Here is a 12,885-nt window from a genome sequence, read left to right on the forward strand (position 1 = left end):
ATGTACAGCCATGACCTTGTTTTAGGGTGTTGTCTGGTTGATAATCTATTCATGTAAACACTTTTTTTCAGCGATTCTGTTAGTTATACCGATATTGTTCATGTGATGCAGCCATTTCACGTTGGTAGCGTGTGATGAATTCGAGTTGTGACTTCACACAGCGGTGCCGGGTGCAGTCAGGTCGCCGGGATGGGTGGGTGTGCTCAGCGTCCCCAGCCACATCTACCTTTTGCTCCTCACAAGCTCCACCCTCTCCTCCAAAGATGGTCATGCACACTTCTGGCTCCAAAATCAAAGATGGCAACGGCCAAAATGCCAAACTTGAGGCGTCAAAACTCGAGTCTATAAACCGCAGTGGCTACATCCCCTTCTTATCGTACAGCCTTTAATTCAGACATACCAAAGTCAGCTAGATTTATGGTGTCACAAATCAGACAGCCAATCCCATCAACTGACAGGGTGGTGCTTTGCAAATCATTAGCACCAGTTCCTCTAGTCGCTTGAGTGTTTTGTTTAGCTTTTTTTTTTTTTTTTTTTTTTTTTATTGTTTCTGAATTGCTGCTTCACATGCACAATATTGTTGTAATTAAGAAAAAAGTAATGGTATGGTTCAAGTTACTAGCTGTTGTGTAGGTTAGTTTACGTTTATGTCCGGCTACAGAAAAGGGTTGATGGATGCAGGAAAGGTTTTCACTTTGGATAATTTTGCTGAAGACACCTGGCTGATGGTTCGATCTGGTTCAATCTGATTCGATCCCCAGGCTCCTCCAAAGAGTGTGTCGAAGTGTCTTTAACAGCACAACTTTTCACGAAATCGTGTTATTTACCGGATTAACCATCCCTCACTTTACAAAAGTATGGTTCCTGAGGAAGCAATCATCTCATTTCTAAAACAGTGAGCACCAGTTCTCAGTGTGCAGCGCTTTAAAATGAAAAGACCTCAATATTTTGTGAGTGGCACCATCTAACGAGTCCCTGGGAGGAGCAGGAACGCAGCGATCTCCCTCCCCTACTACATAAACCAGGGAAAGGGCAACGACCCCTGCCAAAGAAGATTTGGGAGGATGGTGAACACACAAAGGCGGCGCTGACAGCACCGGGAGAAGCAACATCGCTGGGCCTCTGACCTTCAGTGCACCCCTACACCTCCTTACAACCACACAGTCAGACACATCTGAATAATACATTGCTGTCTCCTGCTGGGACCCCCTCCACCGCTCAGCGAGCTGGAGATGCACAAACATGGTTCTCACATCATAGCAAGAGGTACATATCTCCCACAGCATCACAGGCAATAATACATGAACACAGGCCACAGCTCTTTTTTTTTTTTTTCTCACCTTCCAGTATGTAAACACACAGTGGATTTGGCTGTTGTGGCTCAGAATCTTAAATGATTAATTGTGTATAGATTTGACATATTTATTAGTCCTTTTTGACTAAAACCATTCTAAATTCATGGCTGTGATATACCATTTTGGTTTGTTTTTCTTTACAAATAGTGCCATAGTTTGTTTCAGCTTTCAGCTAATTCTGCTCCCAATCCTTTTTTTTTTACAGTGAATTTTTGCTCAAGAAATGTTAAGACAGAAGTTTGAGAGGAATGTGCTGAAGTCAAACTCAAAAATCGTGCACTCCTTTTCGAGTGAACGATGGCATCAGGTGCAAAAACTCGTCTGTTTATTTGGCAAGAATAAATGGAAACACATGAAACATACATTTAACAATCCCTCGTGTTTCCTGCAAATGCACGCTGCCTTGTTTCCATCTGCTTTACATACAAGAGCAGCTTCGTGGTTTGCACTGAGAATATTTGAATTTCATGGCTGTTTGACAGTTGACAATGGTGTTTATAGACTCCACCGCAGAAGATTTCCTCTCACATTTGCTCAGGCATTCCCCCCCAAAAGGCAATCATAATTGAAAACAAAAACTCAAATATCTCTGCATGAGATCAAAGACATAAACTCAGTAATTGCTTTGGCTTTGCAGCAGCAGATCAATCAGTGGCACTCATCAAGCTGGTCGTCTGGAAATGTAGTTTTTGATCTAACGCCTTGAGTCGAGAATTTAGGAAAGGTTTTAAGGTATCAAAAAGAGGGGAAAGACAAATTATGCATGCAAAAACAGATGATGAATAGCCTCAGTTGCTGTGATTGACAAATATTCCCAATTCACCTGTAAATAGGCTGCTATTCTAACATTTGTGTCCACATTTTACATGAGGTAAACTGAATTATAGCAGGGTCATGCTGGAGTTTTGTTTGATTTAACTGAGCTAACCTATTATGATATAGTTTAATCACCATCATCATCATCATTAGCAAAATGACCAAACAAGGCCATTAAATCTGATAATCCACACAGATAATGATGCTGATTTTCTGCTATTTATTAGATCTACTACCCTCTACTGGGGCACGGAGTGAACGCAGACACAAGTCTCTCCTCTGCACATACATAACATAAAAGCATTAAAATCATCTCAAAAATCACTAAATTCAAAATGTGATCTTTAAAGGATTTTTTAAATCTAAAAAAATAGATAAATAAATAAGCAAAGCGTTGTTTTGCGTTGTAAATTGACACGGTTGCATACAACGCGGAACCAACATTTGCCGTCATCCCGGTTCCTCATCGGTGTGTTTTTCTTGTCCCACCAGCCGTGCACTTGCTGTAGGAGTGTTTGCAGCGGATAATCAGCAACAACATACACTAAATTATTAATCAGGTTTCCCCTCAAGTCAGCGGTGATACGTGAACAGATGCTTCGAGACTCTGAACCAAGGTTTGACACCTGAGTTTTACCTTCACGAGCAAGAAATATTCGTCCGCAAACATTATTAACATGTCCCTTCTGTCGGGATGTCGAAAAACTCAATCAAAAATCAAAATGTGCCCATATTAACTCAGGTCAGGGCGTTTAAATGTCTCCATTCCAGTTATTTAGCATTTTAAATAGTTAAATTCGCCTCCTGTGAGCTTAAACATGCGGTCGTTTACCTTTTATGCTGCTTTTGTCAGTTAGAAATCAAACCAGATTTACAGTCGCTTTCAATTTCACGTTAATTTCAGTTGACAGATTGTTTTTACATTTCATTGCCCGTTTTACAAAGTTTATCATGTTCAGTTTTTGTTGGCATTGTGCATAATGTGTAAATTTAATTCTGCGTTTATTATTGAGGTTGTAGTTTGCAGAGGTCTTGTACCGGACCGCATCAAAGTGAGACGTGTTTCTAACTTTTTGTCCTCCCTATTCATATACATGGAAGGGGGCAGAATAGTGGAAACACCCCTCAATAAAATGCAGTCCAGTACAACAGCAGCAGTAACTATGAGCTCAGTGCCAAACATAGAATTGAATGAACACCTCTATTACTGTGGCAAAAAGAAAACCTGAGCATCATAGTCATTATAAAAGTAAACTTTATGGCAGAACAGTTAGATTGTATTAGATTATACAGGTGAACCTGAGAAAGTGGCCACTTGAGTGTATAATTTTATTTATTTATTTGTTTATTTTTTGTAAAATATACCAAATAAAATTAGCAGGCAAGTGTGAGGGAGAATTACCTAAAAACCCTCAAGGGGCTTGAAAAGTGTTATTCTCCAGGCAGCATATCACTGGAAATAATTTTAGCAATGAAGTATTTTGAAGCACTTTGTACTGTACTACCATGTACTTGTACTGTATTATCTGATCGCTGCTGCTGTGTTTATTGCAGACAGTTTTTAGTTTTTAGTTTGTTAGTAAACATCAGCATTTGACTTGACTATTGGAGGTTAAAACACATTAATTATCTTATATCTACTGCAGCTACCAGTGGGTTACCACTGATCACTACTAAAACTTTACTGCTTGCCTTTACATTTTACAGTAAACCCTCCTGTCAGCCTTTAATATCTGCTGATATAAATAGGAGAGTATACTCACCTTCTGCTCAGTAATCTAGTATGTAAGTATACTATACTACTAAGTAGGTATTTGGTAGTGTACCCTCGTTATCACCTGCCATTCCAGCCCTGGGTGAAACTCTGAGGGGTGTCCCATGATATCTGATACCTTAGATATCCACATGAAAGCAAGCATCAGCTCAAAATCTATATATATATATTTTTAAGTTTGGGATCCACACCAAGTTCTCCATCTTGTCAAAGTGAAAAGAAAACTCTCGCCATCTCTATCACAGTATAGAATAAACACAAACTTGAATTACCGACTTGCAGTTGTATTTCTTCACCAACCAGTCAGATTAGGCTACATCCATGTCTGTCCAGACTCTTATAATGTTTATAGACTTTGGAGGAATTTAACAAAAGGTATCAAGTGTATATGTACGATAATCACCTGAAACTCAATATCAGCGAAATTAGTAGTGATCCTGTGGTGGACGACCAGAGGCCCCCTGTCCCACCTGTCATCCAGAGAGCGAAAGCGAAATATAAATGCTGAGTTATGGCGTAGAAAAGAGTTTTTTGCGGACCATTATGCTGCCACACAGAAGTTGATCTTTGACCTTCTGGATGTCAAATGTCTCGACTTCATCACTTTATCCTGTTTGACCTTTGTGTAAAACTTTGCCATAATAAGCACATGAATTCTTGAATTATAATAAATGTGTTTTGTGTGGTTACGGTGACCTTGACCATGACCTCTGACCGCCAAATTCTGATCAGTTCATATTTGAGTCCAAGTGGACGTTTGTGCCAGTTGTAATGAAATTCCCTCAAGGCGATCGTGAGATATCGCGTTCACAATAATGGGACGGATAGACGGACAAGTTGAAAAAATAACACCTCCATGCCGGAGAGGCATAAAAACGTCATGTGCAAATTCTAAAACCCTTTTGGCTAAACTGCGTCAATATTTGTTCAACATTCAGTATTACATTCACGCAGACTTCACATATTTAAGCTGTTGGGTAATAAACAATACCGTCCATTCAGACAAGTCAGCCTTGAGCCAACAAAACTGAGACCAGTGCCTTGAGTACATTCTGTTCAGTTGCAGGGTTTGTGTGACATTGCAGGCTAAACACGAGCACAGTGTGGTGTGCGTGCTCTTTTACACATGACATCATCAGTCCAGTTTCTGAGGTTTTCAAACAATAAAATGATCAGTTTCCCACCACTGATACATGTGAAAGTGCAGGCAGCTTGCTCTGCTTTCAGCGGAGGTGCTCCCGCCCCATTTCCCTAATGACTTCCATAATAAAATTTGACAAGAGTAACTTTAACTCTCCCCAAATCCCAAATAATTAGACTGTGCAAATTTAATTATTCAAAGTTATTTAAAATGTGCATAAAAGCCAAAGGTTGTGCAAACGCTTCAGCTGATTTGACTCTATATTTCAAGTTGTAGTTAATGGTCTGTGCTGCATTTCTCACCATCCCAGCTATTTTTGGTTGTGTTACTCACCGTTTTGCCACTCGCCAGCCCCTGGTTTCAAACAAACTCAGAATAGTTTGTCTTTTCACTCACTGCTGGAGTGCACTAATAGGAGTATACACAGGGTCACCGCTGCCTCGCCCCAGGTGATTACCTCAGGCACTTCACATACTCGTGAGTGGTCGTTCAGGTTGTTGGTGGGTGGTTTGCTCAGAGTTCAAAACGCTGTGTTATGCACTCCAAAATCGTCCGCTTCATAGTTTTGGCATCCAGTCCAGCAATACAAAGCATCCAAACATCAATGTCACATGGAACCTGAATTGGCGGCAACAACAGCATGTGACAGTGTGAGCTTGCAAAGTCTCGCGCATTGTCATTGTGCATGTGTCATGTCCACAATCCTGGCACAAGGATGTCCTCACCTGCTCTTTGTGATTGCCAATTTGGAAATTATGTTTATACACCTGCTCCATTGCAGTGGTGAGTCTCTCAGTGATGGGAAAAACATGTATTTATTGCAGCTCTACCGATGACAGGCAATTTTAGCAAATTGGCAGATCAATGACCCCATGACAGTCTGAGCACTGTGCATGAGTGAATAAATTAACTGTGAAAATTGAGAATGTGGTGAAGATAGTCGTCTCTGAACAGTGTGTGTGGAAATTCAGATTAATCCACAAGTGCTCCATCATGAGAGCTTCGGTCTGAACAAGTGCTGTACTAACTCACCTTCTCCGTCTTTTTCACAGCACAGATAAAGCCCTCATCAATGACTGCGCTGTGGTCAAAGATCTCTGCTGTTTTGCCTCTGAATGAGGCACAGTTTCCACTTCAGTTCACCGACAAAGTGGAGTCAAGCGTGGTGGACGTGCTGAAGCGGTCCAGGCAGCAGCTATACGGTGACGCTTCAAGTGCCAGCCGCGTGCTTAACGCTCAGATTATATTGGATATTTCATGGGAGAAGCTCAACACGGGGACGTGGCGCGATGTGGACAAAGAGTGGAGACGTGTTTATTCCTACGGCTGTCTCTTTAAAGTGGCGGCGCTGTGTCGTGAGGATCCATCGCCAGAAACGATCCAGCAGGCCATCAGGACCTGTGACATGGGATTACTCATGGGCGCAGCCATCATGGACAATATTCTTCATGTCCTCATCCAGATTCTTCAGGTTGAAGTCAAGAAAGACGCGGCCGAGGAGCCTCAGACTGAACACGTCCTCTCCAAGGTCAAGTTTTACCTCTTTAAAGTCCTGTTGCAATAATATGAAAGAATTTGAATCCAGGTATCCCATGTGGGAAAACAAGTCACAAGCAGCATTTGGGGCAGCTTGCAACCTCATTTGTAGTATTGTTTACCTGATTTGCTTGAGCATTTGTTTGTTCTCACAGTTTAGAGAAATACTAATTAAAACCATAGTACACCTTTTCAGTTCTGCAGCAACAGAAGAATTTAGATTATTTTAATTGCATTTAGTTGATTTGTACAGCGGTATTACTACTACTACTACTTAATCTCTTTAACTACAGTTACTGCTGATAATGATAATAATAATGACAACAACAACAATAATAATAATAGTAACAATAACAATAACAATTGACAATAATAATTTGGGAGGAGCAGCATTATCCAGTGCAGCCAAGCAAATGGTCTTGAAATTGTCTAAGAGATTCCACTTGATGCAGATGTAGATGATTATACACATTTCAAATGCAGACATCAAAAATAGAGATTTCTCATCACTCTCTAATGTCACATTACCTTGTTTAGATAGTCAGTATTGAACCCTCATGTGGGAATGTTTCAGTGTTTCATATTTTTGAGCACATAACTTAAAACAGTAAAGCAGCATTTAAAAAAAAAAATAAATAAATAAATAAAAAGACCAAAGCCATCTTTGACCACAGTAAGGCTGTTTTAATCACATACTGGAGAGGTGTGACAAATTGTTTTGCTTTTGCTTTACTTTTATCCAGCGCTTTAATTATTGTTTTAATTGGATGAAGGATTCAACAATTTCTACTTTGGCTTTGCTTCATCAACAGAAAGCAAAGATGGAGTCTCCACACGTTCCTGTGATCAAGCCAACTATGGCAGTTCCCCGGATAAAATGTCCCTCACTGGAGAGCTTCAAGACGAATTACCTGCTTCCCCTGAGGCCCGTTGTGTTAGAGGGGGTCATAGACCACTGGCCAGCCCTCAACGAACACCCCTGGAGGTTCGTTTTCCAACACACATCCCATGCTGTTAAACAACACTCATTAGCATCACCTCGTCCAAAAAGCATCAGCATTTTGTATATTTTAGTCAGGACTGGATCATCAATTCAGCTGTTTTCCACTACAAGAACTGAGAACGTAACACATTTAGCGCTACAGAATTCAAATTTTCATGTGTGCGTGCGTGAAAAATGTTTTAAAATATCCTTAATTGTCTAAATCCATGGTCTTGTGTACAACTTAAGTTAAGTTTTTGAGTTTTTTTTAGAGTGCTGCAGAGAGAAATCAGCTCCAGTTACGCAGATCTACATTCTCATGTCTATTACTCTGGTTTTCATTGTCACATTCATCACAAATACAAAATTGGTCTGAAATGCTTCACATTTAACTCAGTAAACCTCAGAGATACCCTCTATGAGCGCTAACATTAAACATCAAGCGAACATATAGCCACGTTGGACAGTATTAACATTTGCCACGTCGCGCTGATGTGTGACTTCAGGTGTTACAGATCTATGTCAGCCTTAAAAAACGGGTGAGCTCAACTCGGGAAATGAAAAGGCACGTAAACTGAGTTCAGTCGCTTTTCCCCTCCACATCTTTGACCCGATGTTTGATTCCTGACTCTAATGTTTGACACCTGACTCTGATTTATCTGCCTCTCCATTTTATAGCCTTCAAAGTCCTCCCTCTCACTCCCGACTCTTTGACAGTTAACTGCTTACTCTGACATCTGCTCTGTGACTCTCCGCTCTGATGTCTGACTAGAGGAGGATATCCTTTCACGCCCGTCTGACATGCTCTTTGAGCTTTTCTAGGACCCATTACAGCCAAATTTCCATGTAACTCATTACTGTGATGTTACAGTAATATCCCTAAATCATTAAATCACCTTCTCTTTCCCCCCTGCAAAGCATAGAATACTTGAGATCCGTCGCCGGGTGTCGGACCGTACCTGTTGAACTGGGATCAAGGTACACTGACGAGGAGTGGTCCCAAACACTTATGACGGTCGGTGAATTCATCGATCAGTATATTTTAACCAAAGTAAGTGGATTATTATTGTGTTGTTGCATTGTTGAGATTTGAAAAAGAACGATCAAGTGCCCTTGTTTGGTTTTCTCATGGTTTCTTTTCATTTTTTTTTTTTTTTTTCTGCGGATCAAAATCAGGATGGAGTGAAAGATGTGGGTTATCTTGCTCAGCATCAGCTTTTTGATCAGGTAGGGCTTTTTGATCATGTAACCTGTGTGTGTGTGTGTGTGTAATATGAGAATTGTTTCATTTCAAAACGGGTGTAAAGGAACTGAATATAAGAAATGAATATGCAATATAAGCATGTCAGTACAATGGGACTACAAGGGTTTTTTTGTTTGTTTTGTTTTTTATGCTCAAACTCAAAACTTTACATGTGAAAAACACGACAGCAGCACCTCTTTCCAAAACAACAATGACACAGATACCCGTCATGATCCACAGCCTTCGGGGGCGAGGTGTTTTCACTGGGGATTATTATTTCTGCTAAAGAATTTCTGCTCGAATTTGTACTTTTGGGGGGCGGATTGATATGGCATGTCTTTGTTTTGCTTCAGGAAATGGTTCCCATCTGAGTGTCTAGATGGTAACCTTAGATTTGTGAAAGGTTTTACGCATTATTTCTTCATTGTGTGTGTTGTTTGTCACTGTGTACCTCAGTGTTAACCGTAAACTTAACTAGCAGCCAAAATGACCACCAAAAATGTGAAAAATTACATAAAGGCGACCTAATTTCTAATTGACTCATATTCACTCGCTGCAGCCTTTCCCTAACTTGGCTCAATAAGCCAAAATGACCACCCAAAATGTGAAAAATTCCTTCGCCCGCAGTCTCGGAGACACAAAAATATTTTGAAATGGTTTTGCCATCACTAGCGGGCAGAATCAAGCACCTGCGCTGAATCAAGCTTGCAAGTGCGAGAGTTTTGCAAAGCTGGGGTTACCATCTCAACACGACGCCAGAGCAGTGTGCTTTCTTTGTTGTATCCTTACATCGTCATGCATCGTCCATAAGTTGTGTCAAAATGTGCGGTAACCACGTATTGTAATGCAGCAGAGTCAGATCAGGTGCAGTTCATTGGGATTCCCTCACTGTCCACAATCCGAGTGATCAAACAAGCCCTATCAAGAAGAAAATTACCACAGAAGTCAACAGTTTGTCTGGATTGAACTTTATGAAAAGGGCACTTTGTCAAACTAAAGGTGCTGTGGGATATTTTTGGGCTCATTTGATCATTTAGAACGAGGCCAAGCTAGGAGTCATTATACATCCACATATTCCTCACCGCATCCTCATACTGCAGGAATCAGCTGAGAGCCAGGAACCGATGCAGTGGATGAAATCATAACCAGCGCATGACAAAACTAGGAAAAAGCTCTCGCAGGTTTTAATAGTTAATGAGTCTGATGCTTAAAATTCAGTCAAAAAAAAAATCAGTTAACAGCATTAAAATGGTGACAGTGACACTGATTAGCTCCGTATTTAGCAAAGCAGCAATTTAAAACAATGTGAGCCCTGTTGTCTGTATCGATTAAAGCAATACTCATCTGGGAAGAGACTCGAGGCTCTCAGTTCTTCCCTGAAAAGGACAAGTTAGATGTTTTCCTAAAGGAGGCAAACACTCCTAAATTATGGATTAATTGTTTATTTTTGAGGATGCCTGATATTTGGGAGCGTTTAAAGGGAGGCGGTGCACACAAGAATGTGACTTTGAATTTGAATGGAGCAAACCATGCACTGAACAGTGATCTCGGTAGAGTTAAGATGTAGAGTTAAGTCCCTTTTTTTATCAAGAAAACTTCCAAACACACTTACAGCAGCACATTTTGTGGATGGATGACCGGATGACTGACAAGATATTATTTGGTCAGTGTGATGAATTATTAATCGTAGGTCACCAAACGATTAGCTCAGAGGGAACGATTTTGTGTAATATATGGCCTCCAAACATTTTTTTAACCTCTTAACCTCTGCTCTCTGCTGTAATGATGACAAATACAAGAGCAAATCTGGGCTCAGTCACTCACCCAAGAAATGAGATACCTGGAAAAAGTCAACATCGCGGGTATTTCCCTGCCAGGGCCTTGCTTTATGTACTTGTGTGATATTGCTTCAGATACCAGGACTGAGAGAGGACATTCGCATTCCTGATTATTGCTGTCTCGGCGAGGGAGATGAAGACGATATTACTGTTAATGCGTGGTTTGGACCCGGAGGCACCGTGTCCCCACTTCACCAGGACCCTCAGCACAACTTCCTGGCGCAGGTGATGATAATAACCGAGCTCCACAGCTCCAGTTAAAGTCAAATATTTGTCATGTGATTGTGGCTTGTTTACCGCGAGGAATGTGCTCATATACGTCAGGTGGTGGGAAGCAAATACATTCGCCTATATTCCCCGGAGGACACAGACAAGCTCTACCCTCATCAATCACAGCTCCTTCACAATACCAGTCAGGTGGGAATGACAGCCCGCAGACGTGCTACATGCTAAGCCTGCAAATGTATGCAGCATTTCCTGTTAACGGGGGCTGTTTCGCTGCAGGTTGAGGTGGAGAATCCAGACGAGGAGCGGTTCCCAGGGTTCGCCGAGGCTCCGTATCAGGAGTGTGTGCTGCAGCCCGGGGATGTGCTGTTTATCCCTGTCCGGCACTGGCACTACGTTCGATCCCTACAACTCAGCTTCTCTGTAAGCTTCTGGTGGTCGTGACGACACATCCATAACGAGACATGATTTTGCACGTGTAAGGCAAAATTGGAGTTAAATTTGTGAAAATCAACCCATCCGTCCTCTCTCTCTCTCTCTCTCTCTCTCCCTCTTTTGGAGTTCAGAGCTAATTTGAGGCTAATTCTCCAAATTGTTGGTACAACCGTTGATCATACAAAGCTTTGATCCATGAACAGTGAACACACACCGCTGAATGATTTGTTTAATTGTGCTGCTAATAATTGCAAAACATTTATTTTGTTGAAAGCCATGAGCAGGGGGGAAAAATAAATAAATAAATAAATGAGCAGTTAAAACTGTTTGTGCTCATTTCTTCCCGCATATAAATTACGAGGGAGTTGTTAGTCATCTAATTTGATAGGATATGCTTTTTCAAATTGGCATATTTAATTGTGTTCTCAAATTTATTCCAACGAATATTCTCAGATGTGTTGTGATTTCCATAATTTATGCAAATAAGGCGAGACTTCAAATTTAATAACCTCGCAAACCACAGGTACAAAACTGTAGAAATAAACACGGCTTCCTAGTTAAACTGACTGTCTGAAGCTATCAAGCAGGTTGCAGATGTGTGTGATTTAATTCCCGCTTTGAAATTTAAATGATTTCACTGGTTAGATACCCTGACAATATAACTCGGCACCAATTAATTACACTCACAATTCTCTATTACAGAGAAATCAGCACCTCATTTCAGATTTCAGACATCTAACAAGCTCAGTTATGTGTCTTAACCGGTCTGTTTCAGTCCAGGCTGCCAATGTGCACCATGAAGTGCATCAGGATGTGGCAAACGTAGGCCGGCCTGGACTCGTGGACACATTTGATCTGCATTTTTAAACAAAATTGCACCGAGCTGAAGTAGTGATTCGGGAAATCTTAAGATACACAGGGCATATTGTGAGGAGGAGGTGAAGAATTATGCAGGCACCTCTCAGTAAACCTCTCCAGCACTAGACACGAAAGTTGGCATTTCATCGCCAAGAATTTAAATCACTGGGACGGAGAATGATAATTTGTTTGAGCCATGCCCGGCGTTCATCAGGGCATTCACTTAATCATAATATTCAGTTCATCTTTTGTTTAAAACTGCAATTGTTCAAATCACTTTCTTCATTCATATTCTACCGCAAATTGTTTCCCCTATAATCTACTATCTTTGATTCATCACGATTATGGAAACCTAGATTTTATAGGCCTGTAATTACACACCTCTACCCTGGAGAAGTCAGAATCATCCAGAATCATATTCTTTAAAGGGCAAATTGTCTCTGTCTTGTCTGTCTAGCGGCAGCCTAAGCCGGCGTCCTCCACCCTCTCCCTCCTCCTCCTCCCCATCCCATCAGAGAAGTATAATGATAAATGAAAGACGGAGCTGCTCTCCAGTGGCACAATCAGGAGCGGATGTGTTAAAGTGCTCTCATTTAAAAAGTTTTTCATTATGCAGAATGACTAGCAGTCAGTGTAATACATTTAGATGTGGACTTGATCTGCATTATCTCCCTAATCCAAC

At 41.0% G+C, this 12,885-nt stretch overlaps 1 protein-coding gene across 1 annotated transcript; it reads left to right on the plus strand.

Annotated features, from left to right (window-relative positions):
* The first annotated feature begins 2,649 nt into the window (after positions 1-2,649).
* kdm8 (lysine (K)-specific demethylase 8) lies at positions 2,650-11,682 on the plus strand. Its single transcript, XM_030056872.1, has 8 exons — positions 2,650-2,788; positions 6,139-6,614; positions 7,435-7,607; positions 8,523-8,655; positions 8,781-8,831; positions 10,761-10,910; positions 11,010-11,102; positions 11,190-11,682. Exons 2-8 carry the CDS (start codon positions 6,159-6,161, stop codon positions 11,352-11,354), a joined length of 1,221 nt encoding a protein of 406 aa, XP_029912732.1. The 5' UTR covers positions 2,650-2,788; positions 6,139-6,158; the 3' UTR covers positions 11,355-11,682.
* The last annotated feature ends 1,203 nt before the right edge of the window (positions 11,683-12,885 follow it).

Source organism: Myripristis murdjan, chromosome 8 (genome assembly GCF_902150065.1).
Source record: "Myripristis murdjan chromosome 8, fMyrMur1.1, whole genome shotgun sequence".
NCBI classification, from domain to species: domain Eukaryota; kingdom Metazoa; phylum Chordata; class Actinopteri; order Holocentriformes; family Holocentridae; genus Myripristis; species Myripristis murdjan.